The sequence below is a fragment of the Rhynchophorus ferrugineus genome, unplaced genomic scaffold (genome assembly GCF_030347505.1).
Source record: "Rhynchophorus ferrugineus isolate W39M unplaced genomic scaffold, kcgeb_rfMv2 rfM4, whole genome shotgun sequence".
In the NCBI taxonomy this organism is placed as follows: Eukaryota; Metazoa; Arthropoda; class Insecta; order Coleoptera; family Curculionidae; genus Rhynchophorus; species Rhynchophorus ferrugineus.
Window position 1 is genome coordinate 17,476,900 of NW_027472583.1, and position 26,329 is coordinate 17,503,228.

Here is a 26,329-nt window from a genome sequence, read left to right on the forward strand (position 1 = left end):
TGTACAACCAGAAATATCCTTTTTCTCTGTCAAAGCTACTGTACACCTTCATAGTACTAATTCAATTAATTCGCTTTAACTAATTAAATCTGTAAAAATTTTGTCCCATAGATGTGACAATGGTGCAACTACTGTATTTGCTTGCAAACAATACTTTTATTTAAATTTAATTATTTGGCAATGTAGTGTCAATAAAAATTCATGTTTTTTTCAATTCTCAATTTTAGATATATTCTTTTTACATATACATTCGCCCTGTACGTAAGAAAAGATATTTTTATAAATAAAAATTAAGAAATTTTATCATTTAATTGAAATAGGTCAACCTTATTTTATAGTAATTTTCTATAAAAATACTTTATGCCTTTGTATAACAATAGTTGTCTAAAATGAATTGAATTAGAACAATTAGAAAATATAAAAAATTCTTGCTTATAAATGTAGACAAGTTTAGATTAGAAAGATTCTAAAATAACAGCCTCATATTGTAAAGACAGTTATCAGTAATTTTCATTGAAGAATATTTCAGTAATTTGAGAACATTGTCGAGAGAGATGACTGGCTTTTAATACTTCTTAATAAATCATTCAAAAGTGGATTGAAAAAAGGTCAATTTACAATATTTAAATCTGAATTATGATTATGAGGAGAGTTTCAAATAACAAAAAAAATTGCATGTATCAAAAGAACCCAAAAGTATAAGTTAGTAATTGAATTAATCACTTTAAATGTTACTTGTGTCAAGTGTCAATAGGAAAAAGATGCTGATGTGTCTTGAAACATGCTTGGTAAAATAATTTTTTCCAGAACCGGAAAGATTTGATAGAAAGAACCGAAAAGATTGATTTGAAGAGAAAAAAAACTTTCAAAACATGATTGATAAGATAATTAGAATATGCTTGTAATTCATCGGAACCAAAATTGCTTTCCTGTCAATGTTACTATTTGTGGTATGTAAAATTATATGCGTTTTTATCTGGGACTATATATTTAGATTTCTCAGGATATTTATATAGCGTTTGATTAACTACGCCTACGATGCCGATGTAGCGCAGGGGTTTAAATATATTCTTTTCAACATGGACAATAATGAATGATAATTTTGATTGCATAAAATGCTTGTAGTCAGAAATGTTAACACTGTATCAGATATACAAAGTTATTAATTACAACCTACTAAAGTGACATTGGATATTGCATTATATTAACACACTTTTTATTTCTTTCTGTTAAAATTATATTTATCACAGTTCGCTAGTAATTACTTCTTTTTTGTTATATATCACTTATTCGTCGCTTATAGAATATATAGTTTTTTGTTTGTACTTACGATTTTGCTGCAATACAAATACAAAAATTACCCTATTGCTGTTTTATTTTTTGGGACTTTCCTGAAACTGATTTTGTATGTTGCAAAATTTTAAAAATAATAGAATGTGCGTATCAGACATATTTTCCCATATGTGTGGTATAAGAGGTTGAACAGATTTACTAGAGTGGGATGTAATTTATTATCGACCTATAAAACCGTATTTTAGCAGATTATAGACACTTATAAATTAAACTTTCATTCCTGAACATCATTTTTAATTCATTTTATTGTAATACACTTTTTATCTTATTTGTATTGCGTTTGATTGTAATGTTCTTTTAAAATATTTTTTGAATTAATGAATCTTTAACATCAAATTCGCAATTATTTTCATAATATAATTTTTATATATTAAACATGTGAGTGAATGATAGGTAATAATTAAATATATATAACAAATATAAACGTATATTCAATATTTTAATATTTGTTAATTAAAAATGCAATTTTACGTATGCAACCTATTAAACAATATCGCGATAAAGGTGTCATATAGTATATACTTATAGTTTGTACAATACTAGCATGTTTTCATATGTTTATGTGCTTTTTAAAGATAAATTACTCAAGAATTTCATTAAAAAACTTATAATGACAAAGCGATAAATGTATATTTTAAAACATTTTCTAAATATAAATTCAATTTAAAACAGGACTTAGAATTTACTATTATTTATTATGAAACTATTAAAATGTGTTACTCACTTACCTTTTCATAATATAAATGTCCATGATTTTTTGTAATAACACTCCTTATACTATATCGAGAATTTTAATGTTATATTTGTTAACTAGCTGACCCGACAGACTTCGTCCTGTCAAAAAGATTTGTAATGTGGCAGTTTTTGTGCCTACGTATTTTAAAAAATTCTCCTGAACAGAACCATCACCCTGGTGATAGGGCGTTGTGAATAAAAAATAATTAAATAAAACATATATAAGGATTGAAAAGTAAGTAATCGCTTTATTGTTAATCATGTGAATCATAATTATTATTATTATTATCATTATATTGCTTTGTGGTATACGATGTTTTTTGTTTGATTACCTGGCGCATAGATAAACAAATCTGATGGTTTTCCAACACGGGAACAGGCAACATACAATTGACCATGTGAGAAACATGGGTTTTCTAGATTAATACCACAAACACTTAATGATTGCCCCTGGGACTTGTTTATAGTCATAGCAAAAGCAAGCCGTCAACATGTCTATAGGAAATTTGCCATTACCAATGTCAATGAGTTGTTTAGAGAATATGTTTCCAGATTGGTCATTTTGCAACTCGACACGCATATTCTTGCTTAAATGAAGTACTTTAACATGTTTCCACAAATTGGAGGACTTTAGACATGCATTGAGTTCATCAGCTGGCGTTGATCGTGGAATCACTGGCAATGTTTGACGAAAATCTCCTGCTAATAAAATCATTGCACCACCAAATCGGTTATTATTGCTACGTAGATCTTTTAAGGTTCTGTCTAAAGCCTCCAAAGATTTTTTATGTGCCATCGTGCATTCATCCCAAACAATCAATTTACATTGCTGCAAAACCTTTGCCATTGCAGAGTTCTTCGAAACGTTGCAGGTTGGAGTTTCATTGCTTTGCATATTTAATGGCAATTTTAGTGCTGAATGGGCTGTTCGACCACCTTCAAGCAAAGTTGCTGCGATTCCCGACGAAGCGAGTGCAAGTGCAATTTTATTTTGTGAGCGAATTGTTGCTAATATTAATGAAATAAAAAAAGTTTTTCCTGTACCACCAGGTGCATCTAAGAAATAAATCCCTCCAGTTTCATCATTTGTTACTTACATAAGAGTTTCAAATACATACTTCTGTTGTTCATTTAACAGTGGAAGATTTGTTTGAATTTATTCTTTCAAAGCGTTGAGATCATACAGTCTTTCTCGATGCAACTCTTGGTTAAAAGCGTCATGCATTGGACGATTGGGCGCGGTCAGGCCTAATTGAATTAATAGTTTGTTTGACATTATCAAGCACATGTCCTCAATTGAAATCAATGCTTCATTGTAAATTTCTTCACTGATTTGTATATTTGGATTTCCCATTCTATTCCGTATTTGATACAAAATATCATCACACATATAATCTTTGTACTTCATCCACAAATCAATTGGGTTTGATGAGAAGTTTGATGAAATTGGGTTTGATGAAATTGGGTTTGTAGATATGATTATAGAAAACAATGTTCGTATTTGATGAGTGTGTGATGATATTACAGCATCATTGAGAGTTTGATCCCAATGAGCGTCATTTTCAAGCAATTGCAAACGTTGACAGGCTTCTCTGTAGGATCCACACAATTCACCATCAACAGTTCGTAACTGTTGGAATGATGTTGGGCCACGTACATTGACTAATAGCAGTCGTAAATAAAAACATTCATCATTGCTTGGATGTACTGAATAAATCCGGCCAATCGCATCGGTGGAATATACATCTGTATATCCTGGAACTGGTTTTCCTTGTTTCCGTCGTATAAATCTCCTTGAGGATTGATTCCAGGTATAATATTTTGGCATTTCAGAATATAGCAATGTTTGTGCGAAATCATCGTTTTGGCATGTCTCAAAAAAACTGGTTAATGTAGTAGATGGTGGCTGAGCAGCTCTTTGTACTGCGTTCTGTGCTGTAAAATACACTCTTTGTCCATTTTCTAAATGCACAGCTAAGTGAACAACAGAAGGGTGTCTCTCATGAATAGGAAAAGAAAATATTCGCCAAACTGCTTCATTACTACTGACATAGCGGCCCATTTGGTATTGGGTAACTTCATCATTAGAATTCTCTGCACCAATTCCAATCACAGCCATATCACTCCCTTTGGTTACATATTTGCAAATGTATTTAATCGATTTCACTGAATGGCAAGATTCAACGTTGATGTGTACTTTGAATGTCTTTGATAAAATGGGTGAATATGGAACAATAAAACGATTATCTATTTCAATATCTTGTTAATTTAATTTGACAATTGTTGATTTTCCATTGTCTGCTGTCGATCTGCGACGATACAATGGATAACCGTCATTACCAGTAATTGTTTCCGATATTAATGTCCGTGGATATCGTTTTGAATATTTACCATCCATCATACACGGTGAATTTTGATTAAGAGTTCCACAGGGACCATGTATCATGTTTTTGATAACTACCTCATGCAATCCAGGATCTACTTGTACATTAGGGATTTCAGCTGATATCACTGCATCAACTTCATTTGGCCTTATCTTTTCAACCAACCAAATCAAAATGTGTGCATGTGGCAATCCTCGTTTCTGCCACTCCACAGAATACATCCAGCAGCGTGTCTCACCAAACACATTATGTTTTACGATGAAATTCATTAAAGATTTCAACTTTTGTCTAAAGACTCTGGCTGTAATATCATGACGATCAATGGATGATTTCCCAGGTAATAACTCCTGCTTAATTTCTATCCATTGCGGATTGAATGTAAATGTGATGAACAAATCTGCTGTACCATAATGACGAACATACGACATGGCATCTTGAGCATATTCGTGCATATGCCGAGGGCTTCCGATGTATGTTGCTGGAAGAATAGTCATCCGACCGACATTCTGTGCATTTCCATCAGTATTAATCGCATCTCGAAGGTGAATATACTCTTCAGATCGGAGTTTGGTTTGATTCAACCTGATGAATGTTAATCTCTCCGTTTCAATTTTAACATACATGTCATCAACATATTTGTGATATAATCGCCGACATTTCAATATGTGATTATCTGCATTTTCCCGAATCATTAGGCGGTATGAATAATAGTTCATTGAACTGACTTTTTTGTTGGTTTCAGAACCTGTAAACAGATTTTGTTTTAATAACATTCAAATACATAATATAGTGACTGAGATATTATCGCCATAGCTAAACTAATATTTTAGTTACCTGTAATGGGATTTATCATTTTTATTGATAAATCGTAGCCATCTTCACCTTGCCAAAATATAATGGGATATTGCAGTGCATCATATGAGCGGTGTGTTTCCTTTATAGGTTGTAATTGAAAATTCCGACGATGTAAAACAATATCACGGGATTCCAAGTTTTCTCCAACTACAACGATAGCAACTTCATCAATAGTTGGTGCATTAAAACGTCTTGTATGTTGACCTGCAGGTGTTTTATCAGCTCTGATTACAATTTTGTGATTATCGGATGGCATCAGATCCAGGGCAGTTTTAAACAATATAATCAATTGATTGTGTTGATGAAATAAAGTTTGTAATTGTTCTACAATAGACCTTTTTACTAAATTGTTATGTGCACAACGCAGATCAATTTCTTGTGGTGAATTGCCCATAAAATAAATTTGCAGGAATTTGTTGTCGCTATCTGACACTGGTAACAGTGAACCTGCTCTGTGATATATTTGCCCTTGTATCTGTAAATAAAAAAAATATTATGGTGTGGTATAAATTAATGGATTGTCAATGATCAAACTTAAATAATATTTGATCTTAAAAAGTATATATTTAGTTTTAACTAATATCTATCAAATATAAAATATAATAAAAGTGTCACTGAAACTGAATCACCATATAATATGATGACTAAGTGATATATTTCGTAATGATTAAGAAATTGAAGATTAGTAACACATCTTAACTTTGGTGACAGAAAATTTTGTTCGCTAAAATAATTATGAGTAACTGCTATAATACATACCTTGAAAGTTGGCATAAAATTTTCCCGAACTGCATTTGTTGCCCCAAATGAAGTCATTTGAAAGCAATTGTTATATTGTTGAATATGTGTCAAAAAGTGTATAGAATCTGTTCCTATTCCTGAAACCAATGAGTACAATGGTTCTGGTGGTGGATCCAATTGTATCAATTTCACTTTACCATTTGCGCAACACAATCCATTGGCTTCGTTTTTGTATTTTAATGCCTTACAGTGTGAGCAAACCAAGTTCATAGAACCAATAACAACACATTGGTAGTTACTGTAGTCAATTGACACATCGTAACTGAAAGCAGCTGGATTCAAACTTGCGCGATTATTAGTTGAATGTCGCGCTCGCGCTTCACGCTAATCAAATATAAATTATTTTTTCACTAATCACGAACTAAACAGACAGATGACAGATGAATTGTCAACTGATACACGAAACAAATTCAAACAAAAAGGGCTATTTTTAGGGTTTTTCCAGCAATAATTCTAATTTTTCTCGCCGTAAAAACCATCCCTGAACTTCAACGAACATTTTAAAAAAAGATTTGGCCAAATTGGTCCAGGCGTTGTTGAGTTATGCGCTTAGGAACATATTTTGCGATTCATTTTTATATATAAGATAATAATCATATCCGGATAGTTTTTAGATTTTTGGGTTATCGATTATTTTCAAGCTGTTGTATTTAATCTATTTGCAAACACAAACAATTACACTTCGTCATTATTTCACCTGTTTCTGGAGCTTTTTTTATTTAAGCTATTTGTATTCTGTTAGTTTAGTATCCTTCTAAGTTATATTTACGAAAAATCAATTGTTTTTGTTTGATTTTTCTCTCAAAGAGTTTTTTTTATAGAATTTATTATTTGAATCTGCTTGTATTACATTTTATACAATTTATTATAAATTATGGCAATTTATTTTAAGTTATTTTTTGTCAAGTTCTTACTGTATACATAGTTATTTCCATACATAGTTTCTCAATAATTTCTGCTTTTATCTGATGGAATAACGTCGAGTTTTGAGGCTTTTCTTTGGGTTTCCTTTCTTGGTTCCAAGTTATAAGGGCTCTTCGTACTATTGCCATTAGCATATGTGTAATCATTTTGGTAATATTAATAACATTATATAATTATGTACGTATTATATTTTGTACAATTTATTCATACATTGCTGATAATTCCTTTCAAGGATTTAGACCATTTTTTATATTTGCACATTGGGTTTTGTTCAATAAGTAACTTAGTAACGGAAATAATGACTCATTTTACTCTTGAATGAAATAATCATTACAACAGGATCTTGTTTAACTAAATTTTTGATAATATGATCTAATTTACAAATAACTGTAAGATCAAATGTAAATAGCTTTATTAGTTAAATTATATGTCCAAATAGGTTCTGTTAAAAATCAATATTATACTTTTATTTCTGATTATATTTTAGAGGAGCATATAAAACATATCCTAAGTAAACTTAAAGAACATAAGCATTATGTTATTTTTATTGATAGAACAAATTAAATTAAATAAAATCAATATTTATCAGACATTTCTATGGTTCTGTTGAGGAAAATAACAACTGATTTACTCAATCGAATGTCTTGGTGGTTTTATGAAATTATTACTACCGTGCAAAGATGATAATGGTATGAGTTTCGGACTATTTTTTGATCACAACTTTACAATTCTCACATATTTATAACATTTCTGCCGTTGGGATTCAAAAATTGTTTTTATAACAGAAATGAATGCGAGAAGAACCAATTTTTTCACGATTTTTTTTGTGATCTTTACAGTATCCAATGAATTTCTGCAAGTAATTTTAAGGCTTGTCAGAAATATTATGACCGATTGTATTAAATGATTTTATTAAGTCATGTTGTTGCAAAAAATATTTTAAACTTTGAATGATATGAATCATCATAGCAGGATCTTGTTTAATATATATTGCTGTTTTAGTTAATCGAAAATTTGGCCTAAATGATTAACGTGCTCTTGTTATTAACTGAGTTTGAGTTAATTGTTGAAGCCAATACGCCCAAATTACCAAGACCTTGAATAAGTATTATTGAATATTTGTAAGTGTTTTTAAATTGATGAAAACGGATTATTCTATATATCTATCTATGTGCTTATAATCATAAACGGTGGGTAATCAATTGGATATTATGTATTGAAAAAATGAAAGTGGTTGACCACGCTAGACCATGCGGCGTCGATTTGAACAAGTAATCAAAATAATCAAAAGAGACGATGTTTCGTTATATTTTTTAAAGCGTCAGAGTTAAATATAGAAAATGAAACGACCATTATATAGTATGTTATGTTTGCTCTTTTAAGTAAAGGCTTATTTTTTACAAACAAAAAGAAAGATTGAACAATTGGCTTCCTGATTGGAATGTCATTTATTGAGTCAAATTAGCTGACATTTCGCCTTTGTTACACTTTTTAGAGTCTCATTAATGGGAGCTTGGTTTAAAATGAGACTTCTGGAATGGTATGGAAGATTCTCGTCTTGCTTTTAAGATATTCATGTGATACGGATTGGCAACTGTTACTTCTTGTTCTGTTCACTTTCGACGACCTTATCGTCATTTCGTGACTATAGAATTGTAGATCTGTTTCATACATCTCATGATCTTCAAACAGTTGGAAGATACAAAAACAAACGATTATTTGATTATAATAAGAATCAATCCCCTCTGCAAATTCCAGCAGCCCAGTACTATTATTGTCCACTATGGTGGTTCTATAGTAATTCACCCTGAATCTTAATTCTAGTTGATGGAAGGTGGCAAATGTAAAAGTAGTGGCAGATCAAGACAGGAGAATGGTCACAGAATTCGTCACTTTTGACTCTAAAGTGTGTATTTGATCCATTCTCTAAAACCCAATGCACAAATTCTTGATAAAAGAAGATTTATATATTTTAACTCCTGTAAGTATTATAAGTTAGAAAATGAAATCCGAGGATCAGGTTTTACGAACCATTTTTATTCAACAATCATGAAAAATATCATGACAAAACAGGGTCCTAATCGGTTGATTACTCTGATTCGTGCGTTAGCTAATTTTTGGTCAATGAATGGATCTTCCATCTGGAAGCCAATGGTAAAAATATGAACAATCGCGTAAGTGTCAAGTCTAAGAAAGGAATGTTACACACTGGAAATAATTGATAAAATACATAAAACACAACGCAATAACTTTGATAATAGATTGAAACATATTCGATTTTAATACAGTAAATACGTAATTAGAGAAGACATTTACAGGTTTTTTAAGTTCTTTACTTGACTTTTTTAAATAATGATGTAACATCAATGCATTTGGTAAACATAGTAATTAAGTCTTTTTCCTAAATTAAATATTGAAGTTAATGTGTTAAAAAAATCATTACATAATAGAAGGGAGTAAATATTTTTCTACAAATCATGCTTATATTGCGGAAGTAATATTCAACGGTTAATAAAATTTAGTTAATAATAAATATTATTTTAATTTCCTTTAAGTGATGTAATAAAAAAAATACTCAGTAATAATAAATTTACTAATCGCTCAATTTTATTATTTCAATCTTTTTTTTTAAGATCCGATTTGTTTTGCCGGTTTGTGAGGTGTTTTGAGTATAATTATTTGTGCCATTTTAAAACATCGTGGAACATGCCTCAGCCTAAAACAGAAATTAAATATATTCGTTAATGTGATAATTACCTTTCGTGATAGACTCGTCTGATTACTGATGCTATTAATTATTTTTGTCTGTAGTATTTCTGATTCTTTAGCAGGTCTGCTTTCTTTTATCACATATCTAATTTCGAATGGACAATATATTTCATGTTCTGATTTCTCTCTTGATACTGGTGTAGCTTCTTTTACAGCTGATTCAATATGTTTGTGTTTGCTTCGACTGTTTGCTGTGATTGCTAATGATTGTTCATCAAGATCGTTTGTAGTTTTGAGTCTTACATTTAAGCTGGTTTGTTCCTCTATAATTAATTTGAACTTGCCTCCATCAGTATAATTGCTAGTAGGAATTTTTTTTCAGGATAGTTGTGCATAGTGTTAATAATGCTCGAGTATTGTCCCTGTCGAATCTTTTCTTTAAACAACTTATACTTTTGGTTTTTGAAACAAAATTTAATGCAACTTTCTTGTCACATTTAAAATTTAAAAACGCCTTGTTAATGAAATGTAGGAGAATCTTTAACTATTTACGTTTTAGTGTTAAAAGTCACCCCAGAGGGATCAATTTGGTTATATAAGCACAATTTATGCTATGTTGTATAAAATATAATTTATTTCTTAAAAATATAAAAAATCTACAGTATTATCTAATATAAGTTTTAGTGTTGAATGTATACCTGTTTTTTTTTAGTAATTCAGGGCACTGTAGATTTCAACATAGCAGAGAATTAATTAGTAACATAATTGATATTTGATTAAATACAAGACAACGTTAGTCATTCGTCAAACCTGATCTAGTTTTTTTGTTAAATCCAAAAGCAATTAAATAATATCCTGTTGTGATGATTTATTTTATTCCGAAATTTAATATTGTTTGCTTGAGCACAACTTGCTTTACTTATTTAGACTTAAATATTTCTTATAGTTGTTAATCTGATTAAAATATTATTTCATTAAAAAATAGTAAAACAAAATTGTTCATTAAACATTTCTTCAATCAACTGTCAATAAAGAAAGTCATTTGAGTGTTATGCGCCCACTATGATGTTACTCAAGAGGTCGGAATTATGGGCCAATAATTCGGTAACAGGTTTTGTTTTTATCACGATAACGCGTCTTATAATTGCATTAATTGCGATATAATTTCAACTTTTATCATTGTATAACGGCCAGATTTAGCTTCGTTGAATTCAACAACTGTTTTGAAGATTTGAAGAAACATTGACGTAAATACATTGTGTTCAGGTGACAGACTGACTCTGAAGAGGACTATATAGATTTGAAAAAACCGGTTTTAGTTTCATTTTAAGTCTTACTATTCTTTAATCAAAGTAGCTCGTACTTGTTGGGTTTATCATTTATAAGTTTTTAATAAAATTTTAAATAAGATCATTTGAGTTTACGTTTGGTTAATCTTCCTATAAATACAAGTATTTCTTACATTTGGAAGTTTATTATGTTTTGAAAACAATTATTTGGTATTTCTAGCAGTATAGAGTTTATCTGTATATTTTTGTCGAACTTATTCGAATTTTTCAAAATTAAAGTACAATAATTAATAGTAGATATCACTTTGGACATTTTTCATGGAATATTAATATTTGATGGTATGACCAATATAACCAAGAACATTGTTCAAATCCAACCGAGCCTACCCCCAAGATCAGACAAGCTCATTGCAGATTAGATCATTGGGTAAATATGTTTTGATGCAGGTGTTAACACTGGACAGGTGTTCGTTTAATTTTTTTATTTGTTTTGGCCTGTCCATTTATAATTTTCGGGTTAGAATTCTTATTAGAATGCTATCCGAAATGCCGCAAAAAATAAAAATTTTCAAATTTATTTGGTATTATTATTATTTTAAAATGATACAATGTAAGGCTCTGGTTAATATTCGAAATTCCAGTTGAAGCTATCGAAGAAGTTCTTCGTAATAGATAGTAGAGACAGAAGTACGGCATATACATACAAAAGTATATTATGTATGTATTATTTAAATTGTTTATAACTTTTAAAACAGATTTTGTGTCATTTTTTTCCGTTAAAATTATGTTATCCTTAGTAGTGCTGAAAATTTCTTTAGGTTCATGTTGGCAAAATTTAATAAATAAAAAATTTCAAAGCACAATTAAAATTTAAACTTTCTAAACAATAAACAATCGTAATAAATCTTAAAGCTCGCCTGATATTATTAATTTATTAATTTAAATATTTTGATATGTATGCCATGGATCAATTCTTACAGTCTTTCCTGTCTTATTTTTATAACGATTTTATGAATTATTCCAGTAAATGCCTAAAGTTCACATGGTTCCTCCTTTTATTTCCGACGAATAGTATTTAATACTCAACTTAATCGACTTTTTATCGACCGATGTAGGAAACTAGTATTGTTGTGGTCGGTCTTTGTAATATTATGTCATCGTCTGTAATCTGTTTAGAATCGATTGAACAACAATAGTTGACTAATTAAATTTGTGCTAGGTTGAAGAACAAATTGCAAAAACCGATGGAGTAAATGTAAGCTCCAACAAATTTTAATTAGTGTATTGAACCATTTCGCACGGCCGAAATTAAGTAAGTCATCGGTTGTTGAAATGTCAAGAACATCACCTTTAAAAGGTATTAAGAACGTTACATTCAGCTCATCATTCTTTCCAATTAGATCTCGTTCGAATTGGAAAGGCTTCTTGTATTTGGATGATGTTGGTATTGCAGAAATCAATAACAATTATTTGAAAATGCTGTTGGATGGTGTAAATAGTAGGTGTGTAATGATTTTATTAGGTGCCTGCATGTCCTCTGTTTATTTTCTGTCTTTAAAAGGCATCTATTAAGAAAAATTGGTACAATATATTAATCAAAATATTTTTGGCCATTTTCTAAAAATGTTTCTTTCTGGTCAGAATGTTAAGGGCGACGGAACTTCCCATCCGAGTTGCAAGAGTGTACCTTTCATAATACTTGCATGACTTGCATGACGACCGACCGTTATTAACTGCTAACCTGTCTGAATGTTCTTTAAGGTTTTGAGCTAGGTTCTAGACCAATAAGTTCTGTAATTCATTGTCTATGACAGTCTTCAATCCTCCAGACCCTTCTTTGTTATTAACATCATGATTATCAAAGGGGTGATTTACTTTTAAATCATTGAAATTATACTATTGTACACAGTTGTATATTATTGCAACATTCTGACCATATGACTTTTGAAGTAGTATTAATGAAAATTTTTTAAAATTCCTATTTTTTTCCAGTATTTTTAGACATGAAAAAAGTATTGATATTATGAACTAGTCTACACTGAGCGTTATGATTCCTTTATTAAAATTGATATTATACACTATTACTCTTATAATTGATGTTAAATTCTATAGTAACAAGCTCTTAAACAATCAGAGTGTGAAAATCCAATAAATACAACAAATAAAATAATTGTATAATTTCTCGGGTTGAATTTTTTTTTCAATTCATTTAAATATTATGTAATGTCTTATTTACAATCACCTCAAAAATGCATTGTTATATTTTTTAGTTTTTAATGAAATCTTATTATCACCGGCAAATATCTAACTTCGATTTTTAAATGAAATGAAATGAATGAACCATTTTTGTTAATAAAATAATTCTACGAGTTAATTTCAACGCCTATTTTGTTTAGGAAAGTTATATTAACGCTTCAAGGAAAAAGCTTTATCTAAAATAAAAAAGTTGCGCTTTTATAAGTTTATTTAATAGTGCGTCAGACCAATCACCCTGCTGACTCTCTTTTAATGAAAATTTCCATGATCATTTACATGTATCTGGACTTGATTAACTTTATCTTCATAGATATTTTCATTTAATACATGAATTGTTGCGAGTTTGCTGACATATACATTCGAATTCACATAGTGTTAAGTAAAAGTCATATAAAATCATCTGACTTAGGCGATTAATTATGTTGAGCGAAATGACAGAAATGGCAATTTAGATAGAGAACCAATAATGATCACTAATAATCATCATTCATATATTCAATAATCTATTCAAAAAATTCTCTTCACTACTATTTTATGTTATGTTTACTACTGTTTACAACTGTCAGTTGCTGTCCTTTTCCTTGAGTTGCCAATATTTGAGACATATTATATGTTTTGAGACAAATTATGTAATGAACCAAGAAATAAAATATTTCATTTTGAATCCACTAAATTACTAATAAATATTGGACTGAAGAAATAGTTTTTAGAGTCCTGCGTTAATAGCGCCAGACATTTGTTTTACTATACTTTAGTTGGAAGAACATTTCAGCTGAACCGTATTGATTGCTTGTTGAAGTTTACTGTTATAGTGCTCTCCCACATAGATATTAGTTTTGGTGTTTCAAGAATTTTTCAGAGCTTATAGAAATATTTGAAAAGCGATTTTCAATTGCGATTCAACAGTTAGTTTATTAAGGCCAAAAAAGAAAGCCAGCTTAACTAAACGAAAACGAATTTCTAATAGCAACAGTTTGACCAAACTAATTTATACTCCCAATATTGTAAAGATAAATATTTATTTCAAACTTAATGTACATATTATTACAGTTAATAATTATTATAATTATTGACAATAAAAATTAGAAGTTTACTTCTTATAAAATTAATGTGTTGATATATCATCCCCATTAATTTTGCAGCTTGTTAAAACATGGTAAAAGGGAATTGTACATAATAGAAAATACATTCTACAAAATCATTTTCTTTATCTGCTGATTGTTTTACATACTTACGAAAAGTTGTTTCTAAGAACAATAATGTTAATAAAATAAAATATTTTTATTTTCAAATAATAAATCATTGGAAATTGTGGTATGATGTTCTTTCCTAGTGCATGCAAATTGCTTAAATAAACAATTATGCTTGTAAAATATATTTACGAAGATCAATTTGTTGACGCTCCTTTCTAGTTTCTTCTTACTTCCGCAAAGCAGAATGATTTATAGAAAGAGTGATTTATAAGAGCGATTTAACCTTTTGATTATGTAGATAATATCCAGTGGTAGTTAATGGATGTCTTCTTTTGTACAGTAACCATTTATCAAATACAAGAACGTTATCCATTTAATTTAAGCTGCTGTTAATTATTTACAGTAACTACATACATGAATGAATATGGAAAGATAATTTGCATCATTACTAGAAAAAGTCACGTATTATTCGACGCCTTTAAGATGTTTTCATTCACATATTACTATTGTTTTTATTGCTTAATTTGCATAATCGATTAAAATTTGACTTAATAAATAACTACAGCATTTTATTTAAATATATTTTGTAATATTTGTGTTTTCAATATAAATATCTCCAGATTGTTAATATATTATTTTTTCTTGAAAATCGTTAGATTTTTTTTTAATTCGTTGATATAACAACATCCATAACATTTTATAAAATTCGAATGATTGATAGATTCGATTGTTTCTATTCTTTTTAATGCGAATAGATTCATAGATTCAAATAACTGTATTAGGTGTACAAATATGATTTCACTATTCTTTTAGTAAATGAAATATTGTCGTTTCCAATATAATGCAATACATATGTATACAAAGTGGGCTCATGTGAAGTTACTATTTTTGTCTCTTTTTCTGACATTTACTTATTTCCTCAAGATTGAAAATTGTCTCTTTGGATGATATTAAACTATTCTCTCAAAAAAAAAAAAATCTTATCGCTTTTTTATTTAAATTAGCCATTAATATAGTTAGATTTGGCCCCGCTACACTATATTTTGTTATTCTATGATTCTATGATTTTCTGATTTATATGAATAAGTTGATTTAACGATACTTCATCTATCAAATTCAGTCGAATTTGTGCGGTAGAGTCACTGAAAATTGGATCACTGGCATCCATGCCACCTTGAGAAGACATAGCGGACATAGCAGTTGAATGATATTTTATACTTTATAGCACGCATAGGTATTTTAGACAAACAATAAATTCCTTAATACTTCATACATAGAAAACGCATTATTCTATGTTTATTTCAATCTAATATTTGATTAAATCGTCATATTGAAAGCAATATTTTTGGGTAGATTTGATCGATCTTACCATAAAAGAAACAGAAGAGCCTAACACTATTTAATTCATTTTATGAAATTATATTACGTTAACAATTCGTTTACACAATTTGCGAACTATTTAACTTCTTGACAATAATTAAATTAAAAGAGCTTTAAAAGTCACTTAAATATGGAAATCAAAAATAAGTAAAATGCAAAATCTTTATGGCATTTCAATTATTTCCTTCGAAATAATAAATAATAATTTAAATTTAATTCAAACTTGTTAAATAAACTCGACTTATTAATTAATATGAATTAATTACTTGTTGTATAGGTATTAATCAATAAAACTGTTGGCTTAAAATATTGTATAAATCCCAGATGAAATATTAGTTGATTAATTGATATAATCTAATACATAGTAACAGTGGTTTGTATATAATAAATTATAAATTACTGCAGTATTCTTAGTTTCTATAATATAATAATAGGTTCTTTGATTTATTTTGTTTTATACTGCAAGGCAACTAATAATTTTCTTTTACATATTAAATTTATCGATGTAATTAAAACTAATTATTGTAGTTAAATTCGGGAAGGAGACAAGTTAGCATTGCAAAGCGATTGAATTATAAAGTGTTGTTTGTAAACAAACATAATTCTTTCAATATCGATGTTATTTAAACCAATGAAAAATCTTTGAGCTCAATTAGAACTCTTCGTTAGATAACATGCAGAGAATGATGATTTATTTTCTGGATTGTTACAGGTTTTGAACGAATTTTTCAAATGTTTAAAATAATATTAATCAAATTAATGCCACGAAGATGTCAAATATTGCTGGCTTGGTGGCGCAGTGGTTAAGACGACAGGACGGTCCTCCTACTAATGCGATAGTCGTGGGCTTGTATCCTACTGGGGCATGGATGTATTTTATGTATGTGATTGTAATTGTAAATGTCTTCATAGACAATAGTAGAAAATCTGACAAGTAATAGCCATCCCCATCATGCCAGTAACCAAGCTGGGTAAGATCGGATGTCTTCAGTGTCGGTCCGCAACAAAAATATCGATATATCGGAGAAAAAAAATATCGACATCGATCGAAGAATATCGATCATCGAAATAGATATATGGGTTACAAATGTTGGCCAAAAATATATATAGCCGGTTTGGTGGCGCAGTAGTAAAGGCGATAGGACGGTCGTCCTACTGTTGCGATAGCGGCGGGTTCGAATCCTACTGGGGCATGGTCGTAAATGTATGTTTGTGATTGTTTAAAATTTGTGAATGTTCTAGGCAAGAGTGTAAAATCCAAGGAAAATGATCCTAGTCACACCAGTAACCAGGCTGGGTAACACCGGATGCCTTAGGAAAGGGAAATTTATAAAACAACTAAGATATTAAATTATTTTTGAATTTATCCGTTTATGACTAGACCTAAACAATTCTTAGTAGTTTCTGGACAGACTTAATCTTGTTTTGTGGAATATTTAGCATTAATTATACTAATTATTCTACACATTTACTTAGATCTGTAAAGGAAACTAGACAGAACTGATAATACTAATTTATATAATTTGAAAGGCCCTCCGATATAATCGGTACTGTATACAGGTATCTGTTTTAATTTGGCGGCCGGAGACTGTGTCAAGTCTTTAAATAAATCAGATCATCGTTCCGAAAAAGTAACTATTAATTCGCAACAAGCGTTCTATGACCTTCGTTTGTAATTTCACTTTCTAATAATATATTGTCTGTCGTTCTAGTGGTCGTTTTTGTTGTATTTAATGAATAAAAAGCCGATTAACATCTGAAATTACAATCGCTTTATTCATATTCCCGTTTTACGAGCATCAAAGTTAAATTTGTTTCCGGGAAAATGCTATTTTCGATCTTATGCACTGATTCCCGTAGCCGTTCTAATCGAATTACTTTCATTTTAGATCCTTTTTTCAATTGCTGTGCATACCTGCGGTTTTTTCATTAGTAGACTGGCCGTTGATAGCGTATAGTAACTAAATAATGATAGGTGAGGTTTTGAATGTCAGAAGTATTATAATTAAGAATTTTTTTCCGTTGCTGTATATATAATTTTATTATGATAATTAAGTAGTTGTTTGATTAATTTACATATTTGTTTGATTTTTTATTTTACAATATGTAATGTAAGGAAAGTTTAAAGTGGGCTCCGAATCATGGTCCATTAAGCCTACCGACTGGCGAGAGGCATTTTCCTTGTCGGATTTTACACTCTTGCCTAGAACATTCATTTTATCCATTTTAAATAATCACAAACATAAATTTACGACCATGCCCCAGCAGGATTCGAACCCGCGGCTATCGCAACAGTAGGAGGACCCTCCCATCACCTTTACCACTGCGACACAAAATTGCCATTTTGTTAACGAGGAACCTGTTATGTGAATCGCAATAATTTTCTTACTTGTTTTAAGATAACTTTATCCACTTTTATGTAGCTTTTTGTTCGTTCACGTTATTCGATCTTAAGATCTTAACTCTAACAATTTAAGTAGTTATAAAAGCAAAGTAGTGTCTGGATTGAGATATAAGTTTTTAGAATTTATTTTAATACATTTTAACGTCTTTAAAATTATTTTTACAAATGAGCATCTAAATAATATGATGTGTTTTATGTACATATTAAGAGCAAATATATCTGTTTTTGAAAACTGACCGTCCTGATCCTTTTCTATCTTCTTTATTGTCATTTGAATGAAGAGATTCAACATAGATATTAACACTGACTATGCTAATAGTATTTTACTCATAAATTTAAAAAAGGACTACACATTGAGTTCTATAAATATTAGTTTCGTTAAATTGCTTCACTAAAGAGTAGGTGAGGATGTGTGATATCCAAAAATAGCTTAAAACATTAATGAAAATAGTTTAAAAACGATGTAGGATGGTTAGATTAATTATTTAAAACAATACATCTTTGGAATCCACTAAAACGGGTGAGTCCATTTAGTCCTGACCATTTATTATATATATATATATATATATATATATATATATATATATATATATATATATATATATATATATATATGCATACAATTGTACAATAAATTATAGCTGTCTATAGAGAAATATACCTCCTGCTGTTGTGAAAGTCGCAGGTTCGAATCCTGTTGTAATGTAACATAACTGTTAAATGATTTGGGTATTCGTCTACATAAAAAAAGTACTATGTATAAAGACAATGACTACAGAGCGTTCAAAAGTACATTTTCGATATTTATTATTTTTGTTGTTGATCCCGCTCCGTCATATTGAACTTGTCGATTTTAGTTTCAATGATTTAAAGGAAGTGATTTGGACGTTAGTGGAAAACAGTGACTTGGAACACCCACAAATTTGGAAGGCAATGAATTTCAAGCTTTATTGAAAGAAAATCTAGATCAAACTTTTTAAGAACTTTCAGATAGTTTAGCAGGTGATTAATCAATTGTTTCCAGGCATTTGCGATGAGAAAAATCCAAAAGGATGAGAAATGACTACCACACATATTTTACTATCACAGTTTCACTGCCTGCTAGGCAAAAATAGTTTTCTCTGGAGTGTTCTGGCTGGAATGAAAACCGGATTTCAACTTCTAATACAGTAACTTTTTATCATCAATTGTCACGTCAGTTTTGATACTTTTTATATTATATCAATTATAATTAATGATATGATCGGATTTGTGTGATGTTTGGTAGATTCTATTTCGTTTCTTTTCATGCTTTTGTCTTTGTTTTATGTTATTTAACCTGAATCTAATAATTAGAATATCCTCGAAAATAATTGATGGAACAATTACATTATTCGATAGTGCCGGTGGATATTGCTAAAGCATTGTGAAAATCTGTCACCTCGCCGATAAATCATTAGGGAATGTCTAATAAGTATATAATTAGATGTAGAATTAATTGATATACGTCATTCATTAAAATTTGTAGATCATACTTTTAACAATGTTTTAATTGTTGAGATGTAATAATTATATTATTATATGAAAAACTTTAACGTCAAATCGGCCGATCGACTTGTGACAGTATAATTTTTTGTGAGTGTATACATTCTTAATAATTTTATGGTATACTAATATTTGAGTTATTTGGTATATGACCAAGTCAACATTGTTAACCAATTCTATATATTTCATAAAATGATGGAATGAAATTATCTAGTAACATTTAATTTTATTATAATTTAATATAGTATTTTGATTATTAATAAGTTAAAAATATTTCTTAATATTAAATGTTCAAATAAATCTTTTCCGTTCAACAATAGTGGTTAGGCAGTTGCATAAAGTAAAATTATCTTATGTAAAACATATGATATTACAAAACATATAAAATATAGGTTTATTATAAGATTGGAAATCTCATAATAACTTAACCTTCGGGATTAGTCATTTTGGATCAATATCACAAATATATTATTTTATTCTAGTTTTGAGTTTGAGTTTATTCTAGTTGAGTGAGTTTAATTTGCGTGAAATAACTTGCCATATATATATATACATTGTATGCATATATATATATATATATATATATATATATATATATATATATGCATACAATTGTACAATAAATTATAGCTGTCTATAGAGAAATATACCTCCTGCTGTTGTGAAAGTCGCAGGTTCGAATCCTGTTGTAATGTAACATAACTGTTAAATGATTTGGGTATTCGTCTACATAAAAAAAGTACTATGTATAAAGACAATGACTACAGAGCGTTCAAAAGTACATTTTCGATATTTATTATTTTTGTTGTTGATCCCGCTCCGTCATATTGAACTTGTCGATTTTAGTTTCAATGATTTAAAGGAAGTGATTTGGACGTTAGTGGAAAACAGTGACTTGGAACACCCACAAATTTGGAAGGCAATGAATTTCAAGCTTTATTGAAAGAAAATCTAGATCAAACTTTTTAAGAACTTTCAGATAGTTTAGCAGGTGATTAATCAATTGTTTCCAGGCATTTGCGATGAGAAAAATCCAAAAGGATGAGAAATGACTACCACACAAATTTTACTATCACAGTTTCACTGCCTGCTAGGCAAAAATAGTTTTCTCTGGAGTGTTCTGGCTGGAATGAAAACCGGATTTCAACTTCTAATACAGTAACTTTTTATCATCAATTGTCACGTCAGTTTTGATACTTTTTATATCATATCAATTATAATTAATGATATGATCGGATTTGTGTGATGTTTGGTAGATTCTATTTCGTTTCTTTTCATGCTTTTGTCTTTGTTTTATGTTATTTAACCTGAATCTAATAATTAGAATATCCTCGAAAATAATTGATGGAACAATTACATTATTCGATAGTGCCGGTGGATATTGCTAAAGCATTGTGAAAATCTGTCACCTCGCCGATAAATCATTAGGGAATGTCTAATAAGTATATAATTAGATGTAGAATTAATTGATATACGTCATTCATTAAAATTTGTAGATCATACTTTTAACAATGTTTTAATTGTTGAGATGTAATAATTATATTATTATATGAAAAACTTTAACGTCAAATCGGCCGATCGACTTGTGACAGTATAATTTTTTGTGAGTGTATACATTCTTAATAATTTTATGGTATACTAATATTTGAGTTATTTGGTATATGACCAAGTCAACATTGTTAACCAATTCTATATATTTCATAAAATGATGGAATGAAATTATCTAGTAACATTTAATTTTATTATAATTTAATATAGTATTTTGATTATTAATAAGTTAAAAATATTTCTTAATATTAAATGTTCAAATAAATCTTTTCCGTTCAACAATAGTGGTTAGGCAGTTGCATAAAGTAAAATTATCTTATGTAAAACATATGATATTACAAAACATATAAAATATAGGTTTATTATAAGATTGGAAATCTCATAATAACTTAACCTTCGGGATTAGTCATTTTGGATCAATATCACAAATATATTATTTTATTCTAGTTTTGAGTTTGAGTTTATTCTAGTTGAGTGAGTTTAATTTGCGTGAAATAACTTGCCGGTGTTAATCAACTCAAGAATCGTCAGAAGCAAAAATGTAGTGCAAGACTTAAAGTGTATGAAGACGCGAAATTGAAGCTTGTAGCTGAACTAAATTGTTAGCTAAAATGATATTTAAACATGTCAACGTTCGATCATATCGTACAGAATGCATAAAAGTGTATCAAAGAAATGAATGCTAATAGATAGGCCAAATTAGTCACTAGAGTCAAGTTAATAATTTTCAACTAAACATTTAAGGGCTTCAGTCACGTGGGTTATTCTTGTATTTTGAATAGTAACTATTGTTAAAAACAGTTAAGACTTGCATTTACTGCAACTTGTTATTTTTTGATAAAATATTACTTTTGTACGTTTATTTTTATTTTATTTTAGCATAATGTCAGGAATATATATTATATATATTATATATATTATATATTATATCATGTCTATAGATATATTTGTGTCAAAAGTCGGTAATTAGGCTTTCGTTTTTTATGAAATGGAAATTTGCAGATTAAATTTACGGTATAGTGAAATAATATTTTCTGCAAGTTTGGGTTTTACTGTTGCTAAAAGTCATTGAGTATCGTTGGAAGGTACAAATATATTATGACATTTAAGTTTGAAAAGTACTAATGTAATCTAATTTGTTACTTTTTAAAAAAAATACAAGATATTAAATAAAACAATATGGGACATGACTGCAAATTTCAGCTGATGAGGTAAGACATTAAATTCACATCAGCTTTATTCAGTAATTACCTCCGGTTATGGCTTAATTTAGTAGTTCTTTTTGTTCAAACGGTAACTCACAAATAAAAAAAGCTTCTCAATCTTCTCCAGTGATTTCTTTTTTGTTTAACATTCCCAAGGTTTTCAAGCATTTACTTGCTGTTGATATATCAACTTCAATGATATGTTCATTCTCCAGACCATTCTTCCATGTGTAGTCCATAGTCCACATGTCATTCACATCACAACTACCATATTTAAATCGTTGAAACCAAGAACGACAATTGAGATATGATGGAGCAGCATCATCTTAAGTTTCTAAAAGCGTTTCACCGTATACACTCAATAACTCAATAACATTAAATGGAAAATTGATACTTGTGCAGTGAAATGTCAAAACCATCGAATTTTCATTTTGTAATTTAATAGGTTGTAAAACAGATGTTTACCAAGGACCTTAGTGGATAATACTTATTTTGAGGATAATACATCGTAGAGAGAAACAACGGAATACGATATTATTTACGGTATTACATCTTTTGGAAATCGATTAAATTTTATCATATATTTTGTGATATAAATGCCCTCAATTTACAAAAAAATCCCGTTCTATACTTTTCGAAAACCGATTTCATTCAGACATAAAAACCACGATTTATATTTATTTAAACAAAAAACAAATAGAAGGGAAATGGAAAAGGGTCGGTGTTTAAAAGCGCGATACTGACACGTCAATATAAATTTAGTCCGTAGAACGGGCTTAATGCTTTTCAATTAAACAATTAACATTGTCGGCCACACGAATCGTTTTAGTACTGTCAGTGGTGATTATTACAGCTCAACAGGGGTTAACATTGCGTTTTATTCAAATTTGTTGATAATTCTGCGGCCGAAATAGTTGTTTTCGTCGTTTAACATCATTGATATAAATCATAAATAATTATTTTCCTTGAATTGGAATTTTTATATTCGATATTAATAAAATTATTGGTTAATGGATTCTTTTTTTAAGTGAATAAAATGTAATAAAACTTAGATATAGCCAATATATTGAACAGTTTGCGTTTTAAAATGGCTAGTGTTAAAATTCGACCACAATTTATTAAGTCTCTCTAATAACAGAGAAGAGGAAATACTTTTAAAGAGGTATGTTACTAAAGTTTGTTAACGAATGCAAACATTTTCGCTAAGCCGATTAATATATAGAAGGTATCTGATAAATGATACGTGATATAATATATATATATATATATATATATATATATATATATATATATATATATATATATATATATATATATATATATATATATATATACACTCACATGTAGCAGATCACTTCAGTAAGAGGTCTACTGTAAAACTTATAATCTAAATCTTTTCTTATAGTCTATTCTACCTTATTCTAAAAACTATTATAGCTTATTCTAGAGATTATTAAATCTCACTCTATGTTTCTATTAATCAGTTCGTATGGCAGTTTGCGTTTGAGCCTATGCACTTCACTGTCATCGCGCACATTTAACTGTTTTGCGAGGGAGTGCATTAGGATGCACTAATGGTCTTTCAGAGTATTTCGCACTAACATTCCGAATCACACTCGTTATGGGTTCTATGGGGATATCACGCTGAATCAGTTTGTTGGACACGCAATATGGGGTATCGACGATGACTCGCAACACTTTATGCTAATGATTTAATTTAGATTTACACACTATCAGCCAATAGATTTGCTGTAGTTTAAGCCCAAGCTGTTTACATTTTGTCACTATATGTTTTTTCCATGTCAAACGTTGTCTGCTTGCGGAAGTTTATGATTATTCAATTTTACTGAGAGACATGCTCTTCTACGAAGGGTGAATGTCACATTGGTAGATTTTGTCTCATTTGATTTGATACGCCACATTTTCAACCACAATTCGACTTTGTTAAGAAGAAGTTGGAGGTTTTTTTGGGGCTGATATTGGATCGTCGTTTGATGGTAAAACCGCTGTATCGTCAGCATATGTTGCAACAGTAGTGTTTCTTGAGGTTGGTAGGTCAGCTGTATACATAAGACATAACAATGGGCTAAGAACACTGCCCTGCGGAACACCCGAATATATTGGGTGTAGGTCAGTGTATTCGTCACCCTGTTTGACAATAAAATGTATGTTTGTGAGGTACGATTTCAGCAGTTGAAAGTGCGTATGGGGCAAAATAATAAATAATGAAAATAATAAGTTTAGTTAAGTTTCATAAGTTCATTAAGATATTGTTCTGTTAATATTGTAAAAGATCGTTAATCTCAAAATGTAAAGGCTAGTTTTTAGTGAGATTTGAACAGCATATTAAGTTTTTAGTTAACTTATTGTGCATTGCTTCATTTATTGTAATTTAACTAGCAGATATTAACATGATTACCAATATATATAAGTTACTTACATTAACCTGTTTTGTTTTTAGAAAGCTTGGAACAAAAATCGAGAGTTAAAAGGCCCAGGGCACCCCCTTCGGAACCTGAAAACGACGTGGATGGAGATTTGGAAGAGAGAAACAAAGAACTTAACACAAACTTTGTTCCGCAAGGTTTTCTCAGTCCATCGGTTTTAGAATATCTTGAGTTGGGTAAATCGATACCAGGTAAAGTACTATAATAATTATTGTATTATAACGATATAACATAAATTCTGCATCTAACAGTCTAAATTTGATATACTTATTAATGAAACAGATATTAACATTAACAACACATTGTCAAAATAATTTTGTCAGGTGAAATGGTGAAGGCGCTATTATATTTAAGTTGTTTGCTATTTAATTACCTATATTATCATATCAATGAATCTCTTATGCAATTAATAATTTAAGTATTCTGATGTTATAACCACACAGTCGCTGACAACGTCTAACATTTTTTAAGCTGGTAACTTTATTTTATAGTTGTCAAAATTATTTTGTCATTTGTATTTTCTGTAACTATTTATATCATTTAAGTCTAGTATAAAGACACATAGAATATATATAAAATTGTAACCAAGTTTGGTCCTTCGGGACCACAACAGGGCGCGAGAAGCGGGAAATTAAAAATAAGTATTTCATATCCCCTTCATTCAACATTAAAAAACATTTCTCCATGTCCACAGCAAAAATTAATACGAAAATACTGTTTACTATAAAAATATATAATTCCTCTTTGAAATTCGGGTTATTTTTTTCGTTCACCAAAACAAACAACACTTAGTTGTTATTACCACATATATCCTCAGTTCTTATATTTGGTTTGGTGAGGTACTGCCTGATTCCTATCACCCTGAAATTGTAAAAGAATTTTGAAATTCCCCTTTTTCAAAATAATCTGTGGAAGAACACATGATATTATTTTCAGTTTTTAAATTTCTCAAATTATCATTTAAAAAAAGGAAATTGTAATTCTTTTTGGATGTTTTAAAGTGAACTGAACAACATGATTCCAATATCTAATTTACGTTACACATTTCAGGTCAATTATGTATATCGAGCAAAGTGCAAGACTATTTAAATTACGATTTAGAATTGTATTTTGATGCTCTTTCACATCTGGTTTTATAATAATCTAGTCTGAAACTTAAGGAAGAAATCTTTCTGTCCTTATGTAGAAGCTCAAAAGAGGTTAAAAACAATAAATCTGTCAATTGTTTTTGATGTTGTAATTCAATTTGACTTTATATACCTCTATGTTTTATAAAGTTAATAATAATTGATTTCTCAACCCAATCTCAATGGACTTCTTAT

At 29.5% G+C, this 26,329-nt stretch overlaps 2 protein-coding genes across 2 annotated transcripts in view; one reads left to right on the forward strand and one right to left on the reverse strand.

Moving 5' to 3' along the window:
• The window catches only part of Cpap1-b (cuticular protein analogous to peritrophins 1-B), a 58,276-nt gene that overhangs the window by 25,641 nt on the left and 6,306 nt on the right, over nucleotides 1-26,329 (forward strand). The window contains exon 2 of the mRNA XM_076402797.1: nucleotides 25,022-25,198. Within this exon, the coding sequence (XP_076258912.1) occupies nucleotides 25,022-25,198 (177 nt within the window). The remainder of the gene's footprint in view (nucleotides 1-25,021; nucleotides 25,199-26,329) is intronic.
• Nucleotides 1,512-7,198, reverse strand: LOC143195684 (uncharacterized). The gene is made up of 6 exons (XM_076403078.1): nucleotides 7,043-7,198; nucleotides 6,266-6,452; nucleotides 6,087-6,205; nucleotides 5,307-5,802; nucleotides 4,480-5,217; nucleotides 1,512-1,519 (listed from the first exon to the last, which is right to left on the reverse strand). The coding sequence occupies exons 1-6, from the start codon at nucleotides 7,196-7,198 to the stop codon at nucleotides 1,512-1,514; spliced, it is 1,704 nt and encodes a 567-aa protein (XP_076259193.1).

Bases quoted from the DNA above. Each gene is read 5' to 3' on its own strand.
- LOC143195684 (XM_076403078.1), bottom strand. From the start codon at position 7,198: ATGATTACACATATGCTAATGGCAATAGTACGAAGAGCCCTTATAACT. The intron at 6,453-7,042 runs GTAAGAACTTGA...ATATTTGATTAG, and splicing joins TGGAAATAACTATGTATACA to CGTGAAGCGCGAGCGCGACA. The intron at 5,803-6,086 runs GTATGTATTATA...TTTTATTTACAG, and splicing joins ATTTTATGCCAACTTTCAAG to ATACAAGGGCAAATATATCA.